Source organism: Dasypus novemcinctus, chromosome 26 (assembly GCF_030445035.2).
Source record: "Dasypus novemcinctus isolate mDasNov1 chromosome 26, mDasNov1.1.hap2, whole genome shotgun sequence".
Taxonomy (NCBI): Eukaryota; Metazoa; Chordata; class Mammalia; order Cingulata; family Dasypodidae; genus Dasypus; species Dasypus novemcinctus.
In genome coordinates this window covers 56,960,541-56,982,212 of record NC_080698.1, presented here as the reverse complement: position 1 = coordinate 56,982,212, position 21,672 = coordinate 56,960,541, and the positions used below count along the sequence as shown (strand labels likewise).

At 52.0% G+C, this 21,672-nt stretch overlaps 1 protein-coding gene across 1 annotated transcript; it reads right to left on the bottom strand.

Moving 5' to 3' along the window:
• Positions 1-1,249: 1,249 nt before the first annotated feature.
• Positions 1,250-20,090, bottom strand: MCM2 (minichromosome maintenance complex component 2). Its single transcript, XM_004461180.3, has 16 exons — positions 19,937-20,090; positions 18,864-19,096; positions 15,387-15,562; positions 14,977-15,237; positions 13,334-13,553; positions 12,870-13,077; positions 10,898-11,032; positions 10,366-10,557; positions 8,068-8,161; positions 6,612-6,862; positions 6,334-6,460; positions 5,560-5,672; positions 4,332-4,583; positions 2,951-3,133; positions 2,606-2,761; positions 1,250-2,117 (listed from the first exon to the last, which is right to left on the bottom strand). The coding sequence occupies exons 1-16, from the start codon at positions 19,940-19,942 to the stop codon at positions 2,007-2,009; spliced, it is 2,718 nt and encodes a 905-aa protein (XP_004461237.2). The 5' UTR covers positions 19,943-20,090; the 3' UTR covers positions 1,250-2,006.
• Between the last annotated feature and the right edge of the window lie 1,582 nt (positions 20,091-21,672).

The following is a 21,672-nucleotide window of genomic DNA, read 5'->3' as shown; positions in this document are numbered from 1 at the left end:
TCAAACACTCCTGCCTCTCTGACCTCAACTTTTGCCACTCTGTGCTTCACTGTTTCAGCCAGTCTTTCCTCGTGGTTAGTTCCTTCTCATTCCTCAGGTGACCTTTAAAAACTTAACCTCCTTAGGTAAGACTTCACTCAGGCAATTCCCACCCTCCATCCCCAATTTGGTTTCATGGTATTGGACAGCTTCCCTCCTAGTTCTTTCCTTTTCTTCATGGCATGGCTTGCAGAGTTTTCTCTTCTTTCACCGATTTAAAGTCTACCCTGAAACACATACATGTAGGCCTGGCACTTACTATACTCTCAAGAAATATCTTTGGGGAAGCGAATTTGACCCAACAGATAGGGTGTTTGTCTACCACATGGAGGTCCAAGGTTCAAACCCCGAGCCTCCTGACCCACGTGGAGCTGGCCCATGCGCAGTACCGATGCGCACAGGGAGTGCTGTGCCACATAGAGGTGTACCCCATGTAGGGGAGCCCCACGCGCAGGGAGTGCGCCCTGTAAGGAGAGCCGCCCAGCGTGAAAAAAGTGCAGCCTGCCCAGGAATGGCGCCACACACACGGAGAGCTGACACAACAAGATGACACAACAAAGAGACAGATTCCGGATGCCACTGACGATACAAGCCAGCACAGAACACACAGCAAATGGATAGAGAACAGACAACTGGGGGGCGGGGCAGGGGGAGGTGAGGAAGGGGAGAGAAATAAAAGTTAAAAAAATAAATCTTTAAAAAGAAAAAAAGAAATACCTGTGGAGGGAACTTAATGAGGGAGTCAAACATACTAGGTTATTACCAAATTTCGTGGAGCTTTCATATGAAGGGAAAACTTGACCCACAAGAGAGAAGCTGCAAGGAAACCTCTCAGCTAAATATGAAAAATACTTTTGCTGAGAATTTTAGGTGTCCAGGAACTCCTAAGGCAGGCTGGGATTTCCGGGCAGAGGCTTGATGTCAGCACACAGTGTCCAGCAGTCCTCCTCCACGGAGGCTGGGCGAGGTGACCTCAAAAGCTCTTCCCAATGTCCAAGCCCGGTCTGACTTCCATGGAGCCCAGTGAGGTATCATTTAAGCAGTGACTGCAAACAGCGTCCTCCACATCCCCAAACAAACCAAGCTCTTCTACCTACCTACCTCCTGCAGAAAAATCAAAAGCGAAGAGGGAAAGGGCCTTCAGAGCAAGTGCTAAGAAGTCTGGGGGTTAAGATATTAACACAAAATTGAGACCCGCAGACACCAGTGGTTAGACTTTATTTAATTTTTATTAAAAATGAAAACTACAGAAGCAATTCCATGTACAAACAAATAAAAGGAAATGGTTAGGTGGGAGAAAACAGATTAAGACAATATGGTGACTGGCAGTCGTGGCGATCCAATAATCCTCACTGCCTGACAACTCCTCTAATCCCGCCAACTCTGGGGGACACCAAGCCGTGTCATTTCAGAGCAAACACACTGCCGGCAGGGCTGAGGTCTTCTCTGCCCACAGCCTACGTTTTCTCTCTCCACAGGAGCTGAGAGAAGCCTACAGGACAGCGTTCAGAAAAGGCCTATGAATACCTTTAACCTGCTCTGAGCCACAGGCGGCAGAAGGTGCCTGGATGCACTGCTCATGCTACGAGGGCACCGGCTTTCCTAATATTCTCAGATGCTCAAGTTATTTCACACCTCTTGTCAGAAGCATCCTCAACACAAAGAACAGAGAGACAAACTACTTGTAGGTGATCAGGCTGTTGAGCAGCTGAAAAATTCTGGTCAAGTGTGCCCACCCAAGAAGGTGAGAAGCAAAAAACGGAGCCCAAGATATAAATATTATCAATCCAAGTCCTAGCCTAGCCCAAGGGTGCTGTGGGGTGATCCAAAGGCAAAGCCCTGCCCTCCCCTACTTCCAAGTCCATCAGCGACGCTGCTCAGTCTATAAAGCACAGAGGAAACTGAACACTCGCTTCTGACTTGCCAAATCAGGAACACAGAGCTAGTTACTCTGGACGCCCTGGGCCTCAGAACTGCTGAAGGATCATTTTCCGTTTCAGGTCATGGCTGAACTTGTTCATCCTGAAGAGTTCACTGTCATAAAAAGCTGAGAGGTTGTGGATGTTGATCTGACGAGCCTAAAACGACCAAGTATCAAATGAGTCGACAGTGATGGGAACAATGAGCCTCAGTATTTCTGGAGAGCTCTGCAGTTTTCGATGAACTTTCAAACACTGCGCTCCCCAGAGGCAGCCTAAGAAATACCACCTTGTTTCACTGGGGGGAAACCAGGCACCAAGTGGTGGGCTAGGGGTCTGGAGCGAGATGAAACAGGTCCAAACCTTAGATCTGCCCGTCACTGCGCAGCATGGGCAGGTTACCCGGTGACTATGTGCCTGTTCCCTCCTCTGTAAAATGGGAAGATGATAACAGGAACTACCTTATTCGGTGGTCGCCAAGATTAAAAATACCTGGAACGTGCACAGCATCCTCTAAGCACCAAGGTCCCAAAGGGGCTTCACGGACGAGCAAGGACTTTTTACTACCACTGTGCTCGAGCCCCCAAGCTGGCCCTGACAATGCCGAGGCCGCAAGCCTGGACGGCACCCCCACTCCAGGTCCATACCTTGTCCACCAAGTCCTTCTCGGGCACTTCGATTGTGTCCTGCTGGGCCCCAAAGCGGTTGCGCTGGTAAGTCACCTGCTCTGCCACTAACTGCTTCAGGATGAAGAGCAACAGCTCGTTGTTATCACGCCGGAAGGAAAGATAGCGGGAGAAAGTCTGCAAGAGAAAAGCAAAGTCAACGACACCCCTCCCTTCACCAGGACGCTGGAAGCCACTAAGAGACCACCAGCTCCGCTTTCGCCACGCTTTCCTCCACCACCTGCTCAGAGCTGCCAGCGCAGGGCGGTGCGGCCCACAGGAAGCAGCAGAGCGTGGGGTTCAGGCCGCGCCTCGGCGCACGCCCACCTTCCGCATGCTGCGCATGACGCTGAACTTCTGCGTGTCGATGAAGCTCTCCAGCATCACGCGGATGGCCATGTTGACGTCGTCCTCGATCACGTAGTCCCGCAAGTGGATGCGCGCGTGGGCCTCTGCCATGCGGATCATGGACTCGATGTGCCGGACCGTGATGGGGATGCTGCCTGTCGCCTGCAGAGGAGGACACCGTCAGGCCACCCTCGTGGAGGAGAGAGAAGCAGGGAAACGAGGCAGCAGTGCTCAGCGGCCAGAAGCAGGAAGACTCACCTGCAACCCGAGGGGAGTTCTCAACTGACCTGGCGAGCTCACTGGCCTAACAGATGAACTCGCCCTCCCATTCCTTCTCTGAAGCGCGATGCTGAACGTGCCTGGCTGGTCACCGTCATGCCTGCACATTCTGCTCCCACCACTAACTTATACATGTGCCTCAGAGCAGAGCTGCTGGCACCTGCTGCCAGCTGTACTTGTTACTGTCCTGTAGCCAAGTATTGCATAACCAAATGCAGTGTGAGCAAAGTTTTTCCTTCTGTGAAAACTAACTGAATGCTTTGAAAAGATAAAGTTAAAAGGTTAAAAAAAAAGCTGCTGTTGGATTAGGTATAGGTGAGACGTACATATCTACAAGAATTGCAATCCAACTGCTTACAAGTTGCCTCTAAATTCTCATTCCACTCCAGAAGAATCCAAACCAGATCTCAGATCATGTATGTGGGTGAAATTTAGGCAAAGTTGATATGGTGCATAACCAAAACACCTTGCGGGAAGCAGCTATGGCTCAATCAGATGAGCTCCCATCTACCATATGGGAGGCCCTTGGTTTGTGTCCCAGGGCCGCCCTGTGAAGGCAAGCTCGCCCACACGCTGCGGAGCACCACCCGGCCCGCAGATGCCGCGGAGAGCCAACTCAGCAAGGTGACGCAACAAAAAGGGAGACAAGCGAGAACACAGAAGAGCCCGCAGCAAATGGACACAGAGCACAGACAGCAAGCAAGCTGCAAGCAGGAAGGGGAAATAAAATGAATACAGACACAGAAGAATGTACAGCAAATGGACAGAGAGAGCAGACAGCACACCAAAAAAAAAAGAGCCGCAAGGGGATTAAAAAAAAAAAAACAAAAAACAACCAAAACAACAACAAAAGACACCTTGGCCCTGTACCAACAGAAACAAACGTACACTTACACTTCACCTAAAACAAAATGACGTACCTAAGTATCACATGCTCTAACACTTTTTGCATTAACTGACCAACTAACAACCCCCAACTGCACAGATGGAGAAAGCTTCTCCTATGCTTTTCTCTATCCATCTCAGCCCTGCCCACCTCCCTTCCCCCACGCCTGCCAGGCTCGATCCACGGGGCTCTCACCATGGATTCTTTCCGCAGGTCGCTATACATCTTCGCCACCTTGTCCTGATCCATCTGGTTGAGCTTTGGGTGGACCTTCTCCTTTGCGTAGATGATGTATTTCCTCAGGACCTCCTGAGGCAGAGGCTCCACGCCGTACGTGTTGGGCATGGCGGGCTCCGGGGCTCCGCCGCCGACCCGCTGCTCCTCCTCCTTGCTGCTGGGGTGGTGCCTGACGTGGCTGCCCACCACGAAGCGCGCCAGCATCTCATCCTAGGAGACAGCAGGAGGGCGTGTGGTAAGGGTTAGTGTCTTTGCCCTGGGTGGGGCCGGCTAGTGAGCTGGAAGAAATGGAAGGCTGTAGATGGCAGGAGGACAAGGTCGGGCGACCACCCAGATCTGCCAGGCACAGTGTTGGGTACCAGGGAGACCGGGAAACGTGGCAAGCCCTCCCGGAGCCTGCTTCCTCTGTGAGGGGAGAAGACAAAGACAGTTTTCAAATAATTACTGCACAGAAATAACAGGTGATAAGAAATATAGGGCAAGGGGACAGCGGGTCTGAGGGGATTACACTAGTGAAGATGGGGAGTCTCTCTCTGAAGGAGCCATCTAAGCTGGGAAGAAGAGGAGACAGTCACATGACATGAGGAGACGAGCACTTCAGAAGTGGAAATAGCAAGTTTAAAATGCCAAGGCTTGGCACTTTGAAGGGCAAGAAAGAAGGGCAGTGTAGGTCAAGAGAAGGGACCAAGAAGAGTGGTTAGAGATGAAGTCGGAGCAACAGATGAGGCAAGGATCAGTGGAGAGCTGCTAGCAAGCTGTTTAGAAGGAGTGGCAAGACCCGAGTCAGGCTTTCAAAAGATGGACCTAAGTGGGAACAAGTGTGGAAGCCAGGAGGGCCAGCACCAGATGACTTGAGCACTTCAGGTAAAACACAGAGCATGGGCTTGGGCTGTGGCAGAGAAGTAGGGTGGTTAGACTCAGGAAGTAACTTGGAAGTATCACCAACAGGGCTCTACGGCAGATTGATTGAGGGGGCACTGGGGAGGGGTGCTGGTGAAAGAGAGAGCAATCCAGGATGACTTCAGGGATGAGGGGACCAAGGGAACAAGACAAAAACCCAGACACACCAGTCTGGTCCTGCCTCCCTGTCCCGAGCCGATGAGTCCTGAAAGGCAACACAGTTCCAAGCCTCCCAAAAGGCCTCAGAACGCCCTCACGTCACCCTGGGGACACGGGAGCTGCATACCTGCACCGGATCCACTGTGTCCCTCACCACACACAGGATGTCGAAGCGGGAAATGATGGGCTCTGTGAGGTCCACGTTTTCTGAGAAGGTTAGTGAGGGGTCGTAGCGCCCTCCTGTAATACAAAGGTATCTCTCCATCAGAGCTCGCCAGAGCTCCCTGCCACAGACTCTTCTTAACTTCAGGGAGTTCTTTCCAACCCCAAGTAGCTTCAAAGGACAGAAGGGGTAAAGGAATTTGAAGAGGAAAAGAGACATAATGGATACTCTACACCTACTACTCCTTAAATATTCTAGATAAGAGAGAGAAAAAGGCTTTCTCCACCAGCAATTGCCTGAAGTAGCATTTAAGCAGAAAGCTGGATGGCTTCTCGGGGAGGGAAAACCAAGAATAAGGGGTGTGACAGTGCCTGGACTCCCTAAATCACTTCCTGGCTAAGAACAACAAGCAACTCCATCCCAGCTTAGATGAGGCACTGCAATCCTCCTCCCACGTCTCCCAAGAAAAACAGCCACATTCAGAGATCATGGCTCAGCAAAAAAACAAGCTGTCGCCAGTCCTACTTCCACCTTTTCTCCCTCTGTAAAGAAGCGTAGAGGAGAGGGACGCTCTCTTTTGACCAGCTCCTCCCTTAGGTTTGCATCTAGGAGGCCTCCACCCCTGGTGACTGGAGTGGGAGGCTCCTGTGAGCTCCTGATTCAGAGGTGGGATGCCTGGCTCTTCTCCCCGCCCAGGACAGGCGGCAGGCCCCTGGGCCTCTGGAGTGCCCAGGCTACCTATGGGGTTGGCCGCAGCAATGACGGTGCAGCGAGCCTGCAGGGAGGTGACGATCCCGGCCTTGGAGATGGAGATGCTCTGCTGCTCCATGGCCTCGTGGATGCTGGTTCTGTCCTGGTCATTCATCTGCAAGAGAGCCCAAGGCCCATCTCAGTTCAATTCTTGCCTCTCCCGTCGTCTTGGGTCCCAGTGCTCTCAATGACCAGACGCTTTCCCCCACCGAGGACACTAGGCCCCGTGCCCTGAATCCCACTGACCCGGTGGCCCAGAGACCCACCTTGTCAAATTCATCAATCAGACAGACTCCTCGGTCAGCCAGCACCAGGGCTCCGGCCTCTAAGGTCCACTCCCTGCTGACGGGATGCCGCTGCACGTACGCCGTGAGGCCGACAGCAGACGCTCCCTGGCCGGTGGTGAAGATGGCTCGGCTAGACACCTTCTCGACATACTTGAGGAACTGAGACTTAGCCGTGCCAGGGTCTCCACACAAGAGGACGTTGATATCCCCCCTCACCTTGTGCTTACCACCTGGAGGCGGCAGGTGGAAGGTCAGGGAATGGGAAAGGAAAGGAGGCGAGGGATAGAAGAGGTTAGCCCAATGATCGCCACCCATTTCTCAACCTGTTATTAGGAAAACCAAAGGGATTCTGTCTAGAAGGGACACAATACCCTGTAACCCGCCATTCCACTTCTGAGTGAGCACACCCCCGAGAAAGTGCCTGCACAGGCATAAAGGAAGCAAATGTTCACTGCACATCTCGAAAACAGGAAATACTGTGTATGTTCTCCAAATGGAAAGAGAGCTAAAGAAACTATGCTATGTGGAATTTTACACATAATATAAAAGAATGAAATTGTTCTGTATGCACTATTACGTAAAAATGTCGAAGATATGCACATGAATGGGAAAAGGGGGAAAATATTATGTACATGACACCACTTACACACATGTACAGGGAAAATTTTAGAATATAAATATGGGTATGGATGTCATGAAAACAGTATTTCTGTAGAAATATGTGTGTAGGTAGATGTAAACACCCATACACAAGTCTGGAAGTATGCACGACCAAAGAGGTATTACCAAACCGGGAGGCAGAATGGGGTTGGAAATGACGGTTGGTGGTGATGTTAGCCTTATAAATAAACATAAATTTTAGCCTTCAAAATATTTTATACAGGATGTAATAGAAATATAAAAATCCACAAATTGTTTTTATAGTCAAATTAGAGTATTTCAAAGGACAAAAAGGGAAGTGGCTATGGCTCAAGCGTTTACCATATGGAGGACCTGGGTTTGATCCCCAGGACCACCTGGTGAAAAAAGAAAAAAGGTGTTCCAGACCTGTGCGGAGAGGTGCAGGCCCCTGCGTGGCGCACGTGGTGAAGTGACGCACCAAACAGATGATGATGCAACCAGATAAAAAATTAAAAAAAAAAAAAAAGACAAAAAGTAAAAGAAAAGAGAAGCCAAAAAGAATGTGCTCAAATCACAGAATGAGACAGTTGTGGAGCTTGAAATCAATGCTGGCACCACAGCACCCAGGACGCCCACCATCCCGACTGCGACAATTCTCCCCCGTGGTGACCCAGGGCCCGTCCTGCCATTCTCCCCAGGTGCCCGCAATTTAAACACAGCCCTGTCTCGCCCACCCCCCAGACGCTGGCTCCCTGAAGTTCAACCCAGGAAAGGCACTGCAGAGGGTGGGTGGGTGGCGCCCGCCCCAGCTCACCTGGGTTTTTGGGCTCCCCTCCAAACAGAGCCAGGGCCAGGCCCCTCTTGATGTCCTCATGCCCGTAAATGGAAGGAGCGATGCTGGCAAAGACCTGCGAGGAGGGAGGGCGAGCCAGTGGGGATGGGAAGCTCCGTCCTTAAGGCCAAGCGACTTGAGATCCAAGAGGGGAGGCAGCTTCCCCTTGAGCCCCGATCTCAGGAAACGGAAGATCTCCTGCCCAAGAGCACCCGCGCCACAAACGCTGAAATCCCACCATGCCCTGCTGTCACGCCCTGCCATGGGACGAGGAGCCTTTTAAATAGCCGGTCCAAACACTTCCACGAGATTCTCAATTCTCCTCTGAGGGTGGTAATGGGAAGCAAAGGATCTTTGGTCACAGTTTTCTTTCCGTGCGACTGCTTTCACAGCACTTAAAACTGCATGAAATTACCTTGTTTCTTTGTTTTCTTATTGTTGGGAATCACAATAAAATAAGAGTTTCATGAAGGCAAGCATCGTTTTGGACCCCACCCCCACATACCCCAGAACTCGGCCCTAGAAGTCAGGGCATGTGTGTAGGCTGAGCTGAAGTTCTCGTCCTCCCGAGGCTGGGAACAACTGCCTCTCCAGTGGGAACCCCAGACCTTGGCAGATTGGGAAACAGCCCAGCTCAATCCTCAAACGGAGAGCTGGGGATGAACTGGCACTAGCATCTCCCAAGCATTTCTGGAGCTTTTCTAAATAAACAGTAATGCAAAATTAAAACCAAAAAATCCCACATCTCTATGATCATTCAGCTACTGTATCTGAGACTTGTAGACACTGTACATAAATTTTCTCATTTATCTCAACAATGGGAGGAATGATTTAGGCATGAGGGAGGGAGGAGAACGAGCAGGCTCAAAATTTATTTTCTGCGGCAAGAACCCAGACAAATCCCAAATGTAAAACCAACCTTTGTTGAGCTGGCCAGCACCAGATGCTTAATTTCTGCTGGAGCTATTGTCTAATTAAGCAGCAGCTTCTCACAGTGCACACAACACACACATCTGAGACACAAACCTACTCTGCCTGCTCTGAAAAGATTCCTCAAGGGGTAGAGACAGGAACAGAAGAGGCTCGGAACAGGTGGGAATATTAAGCTGCAACACAGACATGAGTTAGGAACCAACCAGCTGTGCTAAAAAGGAATGAGGGATGGAGAGGCGCCACGGCTTCGAGGGAAGGGGGATTTGAGGGACAGGCAGAACCAGCTTGTCCACAGCCTGGATGCAGCTTTATCCTCATTCAATCTTTCTTCACTCAAGTATCTACTGAGAGCCTCCTCTGGCCAGGCTCTGGGGATAGAGGTGAACAAGTCAGACTTGGTCCCTGCTTGGGAATTTACATACCACAAAAGGAAATGATCCAATTTGTTGAACAAGCCAACCGGGACATTCCAGGTGTGCTGCTCTGACAGCCTGGTTCTACCAGAGCAGAAGAGCAGGGGAAAAGCCAGAGCTGAACTGCTCTGCATAGAAACTGAACAGGAAGTTAAGATTTTGGGAAGAAGGGGGAAAGAGAAGGAAGCAGGGGAAGGAGAGGAGGAGGGAGGAGAGAGGGAAGGAGGGAGGAAGAGAACAGTGAGCTTGAAAGTAACAATGAGCAACCTGGGGGCTGGAGCCTAAGTCACAGAAATGGTAGAGGATTTTACAAGGAGAAACTTAATATATCTGCAACATAAATCCTCATCTCCCCATCCTAAAATGTCCATGTTATCAAATAATAAACTGAAAACAAAATGCCTCTTTTAAGGCAACCTTTCTACTAGCAATTCCTGTTGGTAGCAGTTTACTACAAGGGAGACCCTATCAGCCGCGAGCTGTCCCTAACGTTCCGCCTTCATATCAGTTTCAAGCCTGTACTTCACAGCATCACCTGAGTGACAAGAGAAGAGCACTCTTCTCTTATTTAATCCTAACAGCCCTGTCCTAAGCAGGCCCTCTTGTCCCTGTTCCACAGCGTCAGCGAGAGAGAGATCATCCAAGCTTTGAATCACCTAGCTAGCAAGCGGCAGAGCTGGAGCTGGAGCTGCCATCCCTGACGCTGAAGTTCAGGCTCTTCTTCCTATAACACATGGCCATCCCCAGCAAGGCGACTGACTGAGCGGCACGCTGGGCAAGTAAAAGAAGGAAGCCGAGCGTCCAAGACCGGGGACTGAGCCTGAGGTGCCAGAGGCCGCCTGGAGAACACGTGCACGTGCCCACAACACCCAGAGAGCGTCCCTCGCCGCCGCCTCACAGCAGCCAGGCAGCCCCAGCCCGAGCTCCCACTTGCCTTCTCCCCAATCTGCTGATCCTTGGAGAGGCTGATGATCATCTTCACATCCTCATCGGTCAGTTCCCCCACAGCAACCTTATCATCCTTCTTGGCCACATGGTTGGCCAAGATGACAGTGGCAAAGACGGGGAAGCCATTGGCGGTGTTGAGGGAGCCGTCGTAGTTGTTGTGGTAGATGCCGGTCAACTCCTGGGAGAGGGAAAAGAACTGGCTCAGAAGAACTACCAAGGGTCAGAAATGGGCGCTGGTCCCCACCGCCAGGCTTGCTTCACTCAATTTCCAGCCCAAGGTCTCCATATTAGAGACACCAACACACATAACTGAGTAAAAGAGAAGAAAAACTACTCTGAAACCCAATACTCCACTTAGCCACTCGGCTTAGGAGGAAAAGTTCTTTGCCCCAGTCAATTAAGAACTGAGCAAATTCCCAAACTCCCCAGTACCAGCAATCCAAGCCCCCTCGCCACAGCCACGCTCGCCGACTTCCTGGAAAGCCTGGCTCCTTCCCGGCCTGCTCATGGCCACTTACTATCTCATCCCCTGGCTTGCAGCTGTCCACCAGATCGGCAAGGAGAATGGCGTCCTTGGAGCGGGGCAGGCGGCCGGCTGCCACTTTGCCTGGGCTCTCCTGAATCCGGATGCGCTGGTAGTTCTGATAGATGGTCTGCAAGGGACGAGGTGGACAGTTACAGGGGTCCTTTTCTGGGGAGCAAAGACAGTCCGGTCTGGGCAGCCACCTCTGAACTTTCAAAGCACTGACCCTGATCGTGTCACCTGATCGCGACCACAGCCCCGAGGAGGGGGGTAGGCGGTACTGTTTCCATTCACTGGCACACGTGGAGAACTAAACACGGCTATGACACAGCAAGCCAGCGGGCGGTCCCCACTGCTGTCACCATCCCTCTGGCATGCTTTCCTATACTAGACGGTCAACAGGTATTGAAAAGCACCTATTACAAACAGCAGAGCTGAGCAATTAGGAGTGTGGGAACAGGAGCCAGGCCAAGAGCAGATCTCAGCTCTGTCTCTTAAACATGTCACCCTGGGACAAGTGACTTTGTCACTGTTTTCTCTGCAGAACAGGGATAATACTGTAACTACAACCTTGCAGGGAGGATGAAATCAAGAAATACATATAAAAGAGCAAGCTACAATGAGCACCAGGTCCTACTGTTCAAGTGTTATGGGCCAGCACCGTGCCATGCATTTGAATGTCCATTATTTCTTTTATCGTCTGCTTGTGATTCTGGATGACTTTTGTGTTCTTTGCTTCTTGTGCTTTTCAGTTTTCTATATTGCACAATTAAAAGTTTGAAAAAAAATAAATGTTACTTTAAAAACCTTCAAAAAAAAAAAAAAAAAAAAGAGATGATGTGATACTGCAGTTTAAAGCATACGCTCTGGGTCAAAGGCCACTAGCCAATTTCTAGCCAGGTAACCTCCCTCAATTACTACTCGAAACATCAGTTTCTTCATCTGCAAAATGAAGTTGACAAAAAAAACAACAAACAAAAAAAAAGAAATTAAAAAAAAAAGAGTCAACAATAGTACCTGCCTGACAAGAGTAATTAAGGCTGAAACATATATTACCCATTGCCTAGTACATGGAAAATATTAAAGAAATCTTAGCTATAATAGTAATAGCCCTCTATTAAAGAAATCTCAGCTATGATAATAATAATCCTCTATTTTAATTTCTCAGGCTCCCTAGAAGTGGAGCTTAAAACTGGGTCCCCTGTGTAAAAAAGCTGAAGGTGAAACCCATAAAGGAGTAAGGGAAGTGGGAGAGAGCAAGGAGAAATGCTGGGCAGGAACGGGCTCAGATGATGTCCAGCCTTGAGGCTGACCCACCAGGAGGCAGAGTGGCCTTGGACTTTTCTATCAGTCACTGGCAGAGGGATGCCAGTCTGACCTCCCAGAAGCTTCCTGATACAGTGGCTGCTGCTAAGGTCACCCTCAGAAACGTAGAGTTGTGAGATGTTAGCAGTCAGTATCCAAGGCAGCCAGGCAGCGACTATCCCAGCATTACATCACCCCCAGTTTACAAAGGAGGATACGTAAGCCCAAAGTTCTCAGGGCTGTGTCTTAAGGCAGAGGCTTTAGGCACGGTCTCTTGACTACGATGCAGAAGTGTCACCTAAGGGGAGTCTAATCCTAACAAAAGGCCCCAGGAATCAAGTCTAGAGAAGAGGGCTGGATGGACTGCCGGCGTGCCCCGGGTGGTGGTGCTGTGGCCACACGCCAAGCACATGCCTGGCCACAGGGTGTCCAGGCAAGGAGCAGGGCCGTTTGTGCCAGGTCTTGCTGGCTTTCAGATACTGGCTCCAGTTCCTGAAAACACTGCATGGGCCACACTAAACACGCTGGCCAGATGGACGTGGGCCTCACCAGCTCCATCCTTTGCTTCATGAGACCACCTGCGCTTACCGTCCAAAGGGCCCTGCCGACCCGGGATCCCAAGACAGGGAGGACAGCCACGAGCAGGGGGCGCGGGCTCTCACCTCCTCCATGTTGACTTCGAAGGGGCCCACCGACTGGCACTCGGGGCAGGAGCCGGGCTTCACCTCCTGGTTCTGAGACTGACAGAAGGGGCCCAGGACGAAGCTGCACTTGTTGCAGTTGTACTTGACCATGCTGAGCTGGGGCAGGACGCCCGTGCAGCTGGTCACCACCCCGCTGGTGCGGATCAGCTGGTTCAGGTGCAGCTGTCTGTGGAGGAAGGGGCCGACGGAGGCCTTGACCCACGTCCTCCTGCAAGGTCAGGGCTACTCGCGAGGGCATTCTAGAAAGTGGGCGCAGCACTCCCAACCTAGGAAGCCGGACCAACCAGATCCATCCCCTCAATCTCCCCCCCCACCCAGCCCCTGCCCCCTTCTGCCAAAGCGCTCCAGAACCACGCTGACCGCACCACCGCCAGGGCCTTCCTCGGCCCGCCTGGGCCTCTTGGTCCCGGCCCTCAGCTCACCTCAGCGAGCGCAGTTCCTCCACCAGCGGCAGGTGGGAGATGCGGACGTGGATGTGGCTGGCGATGCGGTCGTACTTGGGGTACATGGCCAGCACGACTTCCAGGGCGGCCTCGTCAAAGATCTGCAGCAGCTCGGCCGGCGCCTCCGGCAGGAAGTAGGCCAGGACGTGCTCCCGGGCGGCCAGGTCCTCGTAGTTCACCACCAGACTCTCGCGGTTCTCTGCAGGGGGATGGCGTGGCAGGAGAGACCTGGCATCAGTCCTGGGACCAGGGCCAGAGGAGCAATTTCCATTTCACAGCAATGTCTCCGCAAAGGCGGAGGCCACCACCAAAGCCTTGACTCCGAGCAGGAACGCCCAGCTCGCACTTCCCAGCCTGCCACGTTCTGACTTTGGGACATATCCTGAGTCTCAGTTTCCCACTCTATGAAATGGGTATGTCACACAGCTTACCAAGGGGGGAGGGGATGAAACGAAGTAACGGACAGAATGCCTACTGCAGCAGGGGCTGCAAACTCAAACCGCCTCCCAGGGCCAGGAAGGAAGTGCATGAGCGAAGTGCATCAAATACAAGACAAAAGAGAATGGAGGGGGGAAGTGGACTTGGCCCAGTGGTCAGGGCGTCCATCTACCACATGGGAGGTCCGCGGTTCAAACCCCGGGCCTCCTTGACCCGTGTGGAGCTGGCCCATGCGCAGTACTGATGAGCGCAAGGAGTGCCCTGCCACGCAGGGGTGTCCCCCGCGTAGGGGAGCCCCACGCACAGGGAGTGCACCCCGTGAGGAGAGCCGCCCAGCGCGAAAGAAAGTGCAGCCTGCCTAAGAACGGCGCCGCACACACGGAGAGCTGACACAGCAAGATGACACAATAAAAAGAGACACAGATTCCCAGTGCCGCTGACAATAGAAGCGGACAAAAAAAACCCAACTAGGACACACAGCAAATGGACACAGAGAACAGACAACTGGGGGAGGGGGGGAGGAAGGGGAGAGAAATAAATAGAATAAATCTTAAAAAAAAAAAAAAAGAGTGGAGGGAAGTGCACAGACCACGACCCACGGGACTCCTCCCAACGCTCATCACTGTCAATGTAAAATTGTGAGTGCAGCATTGTGACTTCTGAATGAAAGCCGCCATCCCAATTTTTATACAAAATCTGCCCCTTACTAAGATGTCAAAAAAGGACAGAGGAATTGGGAGGCGACTGTTAAGGGAAAGGGGTTTATTTTTTGGAATGATGGAAACGCTCTGATATTGACTATAGTGATGAATGCACAACTCTGTGATTATACCAAAATCCCCTCACTGTACACTGCAGGTGGACTGCATGGTCTATGCATGTTTCAATAAAACTGACTGGAAAAGAAAAGAAAAAAAAGAAAAGAGCAAATCAAAGAAAGGAAGAAAAAGCACTTCTATGGGCTGGATGTGGTTTCCAGACAGCCGACAGCGAGTCCAAGGGTGGACCTGTGACCCTTTTTGGACTTATCTGAAGGACAGGAGGCTTGGGCTTGACCTCTGAGCTCCTGCCTAGCTCTTGTCAAGACAAGTACTATTCTCTGCACTTCACTTCTCCAGGAAATGAGCTGTTCCAAGGCCAAAAGGGCTGTCCCCCTGCAAAGGGATCCTGCAGGCAGGTGGCACCTTTGCACATGTCGCTGATGCGCTCCTTGAAGACGTTGTGGCCGTGGCTGTCCACGTGGGTGCGCAGGAAGTTCTTGAATCGGTGGTGGATCTCCAGCCGGGGGCCGGCCATGCTCACCCACTCGCGCACAGAGTGGCCTTTCAGGTCCTCCAGGTTCTCGATGCTCTCGATCATCTCCTCGTCCTCCTCGCCATCCTCCGTGGCCCGCTCCACCTGGCGGCGCTTCCGGGTAGGGCGCTCCTCATCCTCCTCGTCGCTGTCTGGGGAGGCGAAGGAAACCAGAGCGCGGAGTCCTTCCCAACTCCTCCTTCAGCCTTCCTTGAGCTCCCTCCCGGCGCGGAGGCTGCACCTCCCAACCACATTCCCTGAGCCCGGGAAGCCGGCCCCAGGCCCCTCCCCAGGGACCTACCGTACAGGAGCCCGCGGCGCATGCGGCCTAGGCCGCGGCCAGCCTCCCGGTCACGCTGCCGCATGGCCCGCTCTGCCGCCTCCCTCTGACTGGCAGTCAGCTCCTCGACGTCCTCGTCATCCGGAGCCAGGCCCTCGGCCTCATAGACGTCCAGCTCTCGGATGGGCCGGTAATCCCTGCGGGAGAGCCAAAGCGGATATGGCTAGTGCCAAAACAACTCCCTCCAGGACTCCAGAAGGCTCGGGATCACCAGGCCAGGCAGAAGGCAAAGGGCCGAAACTGGGCAGCTTCCAACCTGACTTACAGAAAAAACGAAACGGGGAAAGCATCACACCACCAGAGAAACCTGCAGAGAGCTAAGCTCCACTCCCATCACGGGGCAGGAGTTTCCCTGCACACCTCTGGCAATGCCACCATGAAACAACTTGACATCCAGGAAGGTCGTCTATTCATCGGCAGCAATCAGCCTCTCTGAACCCACTGTCTCCACCCTCTGAGCCAAGACCTTCAGGTACTCATTTTCCACATCATCATCTTTTGGGTATCTGAAGGGAAATAATGCCTTCACAAGGAACCCACTGAGAACAACTGTTGTTTTCCTTCCAACAATTCTGGGAGGTGGACAATATCACACTATCCGAAAGATGTGGGAAACTGAGGCTTGAGAAGGTGCTAAGATTTCTGCCAGTGGTCAGCCAGCAAACCACATGGTCTTTTGCTGAGACCATGCAGCCTCCTGGTACACAATACTCTAGAATTCTCCCTTCTTTCAGGTAAGTGGTCATTGGTAAATAGGTACTACTTGTGGCAATAAATTCTATCAAACTCCTCTCTGAGAACAAACCACCCCATACTGATGGTGGAAATGGAACCCAGAACCAGGCAAACTTCTGGGCTGACAAGGTTCAGAATTCTTAAATGTCCTTCGGGGTAAGTTGCCTATCTGACCTTTCAGGGGTTTTAAATGACAGGAAGTGCCCCCAGACAAACTGATCTGTTAAAAATTTTGTGATAAATTGGACTTCATCAAAATTCAAAATTTCTGTACTTCAAATGACACCATGAGAAAATGAAGACAAGCCACAGACTGGAAAGAAAATATTTCAAACCATTTATCTAAAAAAGGACTAGTATCCAGAATACGTAACAAAACAACTCAGTAACAAAAAGTCAACTTAATTAAAAAATGGGCAAAGGATCAGAATGGCTATTTCTCCAAAGGCATACAAATGGCCATTAAGCAAATGAAAGGATGTTTCACATCATCAGTCATTACAGAAATACAAATCCAAAGTGTGATGAGATAACCTCCTCATACCCAGTAGGCTGGCTAGAATCAAAAAGGTAATCACAAATGTTGATGAGGATGCAGAGAATGGAACCCTCAGACAATGCTTTAAAGGAATGCAAAAAGGTGCAACTGCTTTGGAAAACATTCCGGTAGATCCTCAGAAGATTAAACAGGATTACCATAGATCCAGGAATTCCATTCCTAGGTATATAGCCAAGAATGAAAACATGCGTCCACCCAAAGACTCGCAAACAAACATCCACAGCACTGTTATTCATTCATTAACAGGCAAGAAAATGGAAACAACCCAAATGGCCGTCAACTCATCAAATGGATAAACAAAATGTGTTATTATCCATAAAACAGACTATTATTCAGCAATAAAAAGAAAGGAAATACTGATCCATGCTACAACATGGATGAACCTTGAAAATTACACTAAATGAAAGAAGCCAGTTACGGAAGACCACATATTGTATGATTCCCTTTATGTGAAATGTCCCAATGGGGACAGAAAGTAGATTAGTGGTTGCCTGGGGTGGGCGTGGGGGATTACTGTCAAAAGGCACAAAGGATCTTATTGGAATGACAGAAATGTTCTAACACTGGATTGGGCTAATGGTGGGTGCACAACTCAGCACTGAACTGAACACTCAGGAGGGTGAATCTTACAACACACACACACACACAAAATCTACTTCTCCCAGCTAGCCCACTGATTCTCCTATCCAGAGGCTCCCTACTAAGGCCTCTTATTCTCCATGAACCACTGAAAAAGAAGCCAAGAGAAGGATCAGGACAGAAAAGTTGGGCGAGGGGCATCATGCTCAAGCAACTCCACAACTCCAGAACCAGGATGCCCCCAGACCCTGAGTCCAGGATTGATTTCTCCAGAGGTTCCTCATTCCTCCCTCTAGCTGGCCAGCACCACATACACATGCGCATTAGGTTCTACTGGGAGTGCTTAAAGCAAAAACCCCCTACGGCCAGGATGCCCGTGGAAATCCCTCCCACAGCAAAGGGTACCATCCAGTTTGTGTCATGGCCTACACAGTATTCTCATACACACTAGGTTTGGGAACCGGAGTGAGGGTGAAGAAAGGCACAAAAGGAGAATTTACGCAAGGTTCCTGGGTAGTCACACCGTCCTGTGACTAAAATATCTACCAATTCCCCGCAGTGGACACAGGCTATGGAAGGAGTCAAAATCTAAGCTTGATCACTTGCAGTGCTTACTCTACTGTCTTTTTTCAAAAATTTTTTTCCTTCCCCTCCCCTTCCCACACCCTGCTGTTTCTGCTATCTGTGTCCATTTGCTGTGTGATCGTCTGTATCTATTTCTCTTGTTTTCTCATTTTACTCCTCTAGGATTCACTGGGATTCACTCCTGGGGACCTCTGATGTAGAGAGAGGTTCCCTGTCAGCTGTGCCACCTCAGGTCCTGGTCTCTGCTGCGCTTCACCTCGACTCCCCCCTTTGTCTCTCTTTTGCTGTGTCATCATCTTGCTACATGACTCACTTGCACGGGCACTAGCTCACTATGTGGGCACTTGGCTCGCCACGTGGGCACTGTTCGCAGTGCTGGCACACTTTCTCTTCTTCACCAGGAGGTCCCAGGGATCAAACCTGGGTAAGCGGAAGCCCTATCACCTGAGTCCCTTCTGCTTCCCTTTGCTCTCTCTTAATAGTAAGCCTCAAGAACCTTGTAAACAGGTTTATTCTTAAGAGGGTTAAAGGAGATACTAAATGTGAAAAGTATTTAACTTGGGACATGGCACAGAGTAGGCCCAAAAAAGGTTTGTTAGAATGTATCTCGGTCTCATTTGGTCTGGCCCACCTACGCCCTGCTTCTTTGATAAGTTGCAAAGATACCTGGTTGCCCACATCCTGTCTTTCAAAGTTGGCACCTCCTATTGTGGCCCTTCTGATTTCTCCAGGGTGCTGATCTCTGGGAATTGGGGCTTACCCAGGCCTTAGGCTAAGTCAGAAACAAGTTAAATGGACCGATGCTGAGGCTCCATGAACCTGTCTTGTCTCTCGCTAGCCTCTGGGATCAAGCTGCGCCCAGCGACAAGAAAGGAGCTTATCTCATTCACCTGCTTGCCCAGCACCCAGGGCCAATCTCCGGGCACACAACCAGCTCTCTGCAAATAAAAACGATCTATTGAGTCCAAGACCTCTAATACCTCTCCATGCCATCTCCGATAAGATCCTCTCCATCCTCTTCCTCTTCCTCCAGGGGCCCCTCTGTACCTAGCAGCCCCTCGGACTCATCCTCAAAGGGAGGAAGGTCACGGCCCGGGCTGGAGGTCAGGGCATCTGTGCGCCGGGAACTCCGGCCAGGGCTGGAGGTGAGAGGGTCAGCATTTCGCCGACGCCGGGCTGGGCTGGAGGCCACACTGAAGGACTCGGATGATTCCTGTAAGAGAAGCAGCCAATGTCAATAACAGGCGAGGCGGGGCTGGCAAGGCTTCCCTTTTGTCATTAGGGATGACCCTCCCCTCGGATCTCATCTCCAGCCAGGTGACCCCATCCTCAAACACACCAAACCCCTGCCAGCCTCCAGACCTTGGTGCTTGCAATTTCCCCTGCCTGGCACGCTCTCCCCGGGGCTCTCAAGGCATCTGGCGTCTCAATATCCAGGACCCAGCTCCAATATCACCTCTGGGAGAAGCCACTGAGGCTATGCCATTTGTTTATTTGCCCGGGTCTGGTCTAATTTCTCTCACCCATTTGGGCACCCACAATGCGCCAGGCACCGCGACAAGTCACGGGCTACAAGTGCGACCAAAACATACCAGCGATGCAGCATGCGGACTAACAGAGGGGTTGGAGAGTAAACCAGTACAACGCAAGTGCGGGAAGATCAGCGGACCTAGTTTGTTCGGTGTCCGCCCAGGGCTGGGCGTACTGCCGGCACCCAGTAGGCATGTGCGAAAGGAGGAAAGGACCGGAGCCCCGCGCCCAGGCTGGTGCGGGGGAGGGGCACAGCTGCGGGACCCCCTTGCGTCCTACACCCTGCAGGAGGGGAGTCCCCGAGAAGCAGGTTCCCAACCCCCGCCCGGACCCCCGCCCGGACCCCACCCCCGGACGCCAGGAGGCAGGGCAGGAGCTGGGGCAAGGCCGGAGGGCCGGACGCGCGCGCGCCCCGCGCTCCCGCTCGCGGGCTCCCCCGCCGGCTCTGCCCGCGCGCCCGCGCCCCGCCCGGCCCGGGCAGCCGTGCCAGCCCCGCGGGGCCCGCGGCGACCCGCCCGCTCACCGCCATCGCCGCGCCGCGCGCCTCTGCTCCTGCCGCAGCCACCGAGTTTCGCGCGAAAAGTGGCCCACGTGACCCGTCGGAGCCCGGGAAGCGTCATGAATAATGAGCACGACGTCATGGCGTCATGGCCGCCTGGCTGGCGCGCGCAAGGGGCGGGCCAGAGAGTCCGGCCCCGCCCACGCCGGCCCGCAGACCCCGCCTCCCCGCGCCGAGGTGCGCCGCCACGAGGGCGCAGCCGCTGCTTCCGCGCTGAGTGCCGCGGTCTGGGAACTGGGTCTGGAGCGGGGCGCCAAGACTTGGGCAAGTTATGGCTCTTCTGTAGATGAGGCAACTGAAGCGCAGAGCGGTCCATCCCTTCAACCAAAGCTTATGTGCCTACGGGCTGTCTTATGAGCGGACAGTTTCGACTTTTCTCTGAAGCTCTAAGGCACGGAAAGAGCCCCGGTATTGTAGGAAGAGGCAGCTGTAGATGTGTCCTCTCCGAGCGGGGAGCGGAGGCAGGAAGGATGTTCAAGCGGAAAGAACTTGATGTGAAGAGATGGAAAGCTGGACAAGACTTGAGGTTGGAGTGCCCAGGTCACAAAAGATCTCGCAAGTGTTGTCAAGGGATTGTGAATTGTATCCTGAGGACGATGGAGAGTCACAAAAGAGTTTTGAGCAAATTTCGAGACATAACCAGGATGGGTTTTAGGGAAGAAGCCACTGCAGGTTACTCCTCCAATTATAGGTAGCTCTGGACTGGGCACGTCCCATGGTGAGCAGAGGCAGGGCTGGATTTCAACCCTATTGGCCAGGTGCTTCTGTGCAGTGAACAAACACCTCTGGGTGAGACCCTGGCCTACGGGGACCGAAGAGACAGTGAGGACTGGAAATGTCCAAGAGATAGCCAGAAGGTGGAATCCACAGACCTTTGGTGATTGAGAACAGCCAATGGGAGGGATAGCGGATGGCACTAGGATTCTATCCTGCTAGGAGATTAGGTGGATGAGGCTCCATCCCTGAGACAGGGACTGCAGGAGGAGAGGAGCTAACTGAGGGGTGGGGAAGGAAGAGGAGAGGATGAGTTTGTTTTCTGGCTGTGTTGAATATGGGCCCTGACTGGACATAACCAGCAAGCCATTGGATATTTAGGTTTGGGGCTTAAGTTAGGACTATTGCTATAGATTGCTTGGGAGTGATTGCATAATCCAGAGAATGTGCAGCGAGGAGAGAAGACCTATGACTGGGACCTGAGAAAAGCCAACAGTTAAGAGGTATCAACAAAGGATGCTGGGACAGAGCTGCCTAAGGGAGAGGAGGAGACCACGGGAGCTGCTGAGGGGGAAGCAAGAGAAGAGATGGTGGACGGGATTGCATTAGTTATCTATGGCTGTGTAACAAATTATCCCCAAATTTAACAGCTTATGACAATTACCATTTATTATCTCAAGTTTCTGTGGATTGTGGATCTGGGCATGGCTTAACTGAGCTCCTCTGCTGTGATGGTTCTCACCAGGCTAAAATCAAAATGTTGGTTGGAGCTGCTGTCTCATCTAAGAGCTCAACTGGGAGCAGATTCACCTCCCAGCTCACTCTCTTGATGGGACTCACTTCCTCGTAGGCTATTGAACTGCGGGCCTCAGTTCCACACCAGCTGTTGGTGGAGGCTCCTTCAGTTCCTTGCCATGTGGGCCTCTCCATGGGGCAGCTCACAATATGGCAGCTGGGCATCCCATCACACCCTCTGTGTGGTGAGG

What these genes read in the sequence shown, in the direction of transcription:
- MCM2 (XM_004461180.3), bottom strand. An exon ending in CATCAGCGACATGTGCAAAG is followed by an intron (nt 13,554 to 14,976) that starts GTGCCACCTGCC and finishes ATCCCCCTGCAG; the next exon opens with AGAACCGCGAGAGTCTGGTG. An exon ending in GCAAGCCAGGGGATGAGATA is followed by an intron (nt 10,558 to 10,897) that starts GTAAGTGGCCAT and finishes TCCCTCTCCCAG; the next exon opens with GAGTTGACCGGCATCTACCA.